The sequence below is a fragment of the Psammomys obesus genome, unplaced genomic scaffold (genome assembly GCF_907164565.1).
Source record: "Psammomys obesus unplaced genomic scaffold, mPsaObe1.curated_primary_1811, whole genome shotgun sequence".
Taxonomy (NCBI): domain Eukaryota; kingdom Metazoa; phylum Chordata; class Mammalia; order Rodentia; family Muridae; genus Psammomys; species Psammomys obesus.
In genome coordinates this window covers 5,210,403-5,212,187 of record NW_026596466.1, presented here as the reverse complement: position 1 = coordinate 5,212,187, position 1,785 = coordinate 5,210,403, and the positions used below count along the sequence as shown (strand labels likewise).

At 58.2% G+C, this 1,785-nt stretch overlaps 1 protein-coding gene across 1 annotated transcript in view; it reads right to left on the bottom strand.

Annotated features, from left to right (window-relative positions):
• Positions 1–243: 243 nt before the first annotated feature.
• Positions 244–1,785, bottom strand: part of LOC129670153 (cytochrome c oxidase assembly protein COX19) — a 6,844-nt gene continuing 5,302 nt past the window's right edge. The window contains exon 3 of the mRNA XM_055598615.1: positions 244–772. Coding sequence (XP_055454590.1) covers positions 692–772 — 81 coding nt within the window. The 3' untranslated portion in view covers positions 244–691. The remainder of the gene's footprint in view (positions 773–1,785) is intronic.

Here is a 1,785-nt window from a genome sequence, read left to right as displayed (position 1 = left end):
AGCAGGAAACTTGTGTTGGGACACAGATGAGGTGTTAGTGCTTGCCTCCCAAGCAGGAGCCCCGGGTCCACCCTCAGCATCATAAGAAGCAGGTGTGGCAGACACCTGTAACCCCAGCACTCCTGACCTGGAGACAGAAGGGGTTGGCTACACAGGGAGGTTGAGGCCAACCTGGACAACAGGAGACCCTGTCTCAAACCACTTAAAACAAGAGGTCGGATATGTCAAAAGCCAAAGCGTTTCTCACTTCCTGCTTTGTATTCTGGTTTTGTGCAAAGAAAAGAACCCAGAGAAAGGAAAGCGAGCTGGTGTGCAGCTGTGAGCACAAAAGGTGGACATTTGCTGTCACTGCTTTCACTGATGGGTTCTGATGTGAGGCCCAGGTCCATGGCAGGCTGAGTCAATTCGGAAAGCTGTCCAAGGCTCTGTGGTGAGGGCCACACTGGGCGAGACATCAAATCACACCGGTGGTCAGCCCTGAGGGAGTCCTGTGACCTACACAGATGGGAAGAACAAAACGGAGGCCAACAGAGGACGCACCTAGCATGCTGCAGGGCTGAGCCATGTCCCCGAGTCCCCACAGAGAGGGTCTCGCGGGGTGGCACAGGTGAGTCTCAGGTCTTCCTGCCCTGTGGGCAAAGGGGCTCTGCGCTGCTCCAGGCAGCGGGGACGTGGCCCTGTGCTTTTCTTCTCAGCACTTGTCCTTCGCCTCCGGCTCCCCATCCATTATGTCCCTAAAGCCCAGCTTCTCCAGCGGTTCCGGGGCCATCAGCTGCCTGGAAGATGAAGACTGTCATGAAGAAGGAAGGACGGGAGAGGGAGGGTGACATCCACCAGGCTCCTACCTTCATTCACCTGCCCAGGCTCCCAGCACCCCAACGCTAAAACAAAAACTAATCCAGAAATCGGGGCTCTCCCCACAGGCAAGGAGCCAACAGGCCATGCCAGCCTCCCGGCCACACTGGCACACTGGCAGCTCAAGCTCACAAAGGCAGGGCCTGAGGATGTGGGTGGGGCCAGGTGGCCCCACGTGACCACACAGGTGTGGGCAGCGCTGGGAGGAGCTGAGCCTAGGTTAAGTGTCTTCCCAGGTGTGGGGACCCTGAGGATGGGGGTGGGAAGAGGAGGGGTGTACAGACTGAACCACCTACCTGTGTCGACTTTAGCGGGGCGTGTGCTTTGAGCGCCGCCTCTGGGTCACTGTGAAAGTGCACTCGGAGAGACAGGGGCCAGAACGTGGTACTGAATGGCCCAGCCTTGATACCAGTTTCATAATCCCAGCGCCGCTAGCCCCTGACCAAGCCGAGGCCTAAGCCACCAGCCTTACAGCTACCTGAATGCAGCTGCCCTGTGAGGACGGGCACAAGCCCAGCACCGAGCGCTCTGGCCTGGCCCATGACTGGCCGACCACACTCGGAGGCCCATGCGGTTGCCAACCCCAGCTCACCCCTCCTGCCCCCATACTACACTCTACTTCCCACAGCAAGAAGTGCCTGGAGAGAGGTGTGTTGTGAAGCTGGACACTGTCTCGACCCAGGGACTTCTCTGCCCTCCTAATCCCAGTGATGATCTCCAAGGACAGACACATCTGGGCCCACGGCCTGTGGGTCCTGATGTGGGAGCAGAGGACTGGCTTGGAGGTCACACACTAACCACAGGGATAGTGCCTGGCTCTGGACAGATAGCAAGCATCAGGAGGAAGGTGACTCAGGGTCTGGAAATGCAGGGACAGGTCCCAACACACACACACACACACACACACACACACACACACACACACACACA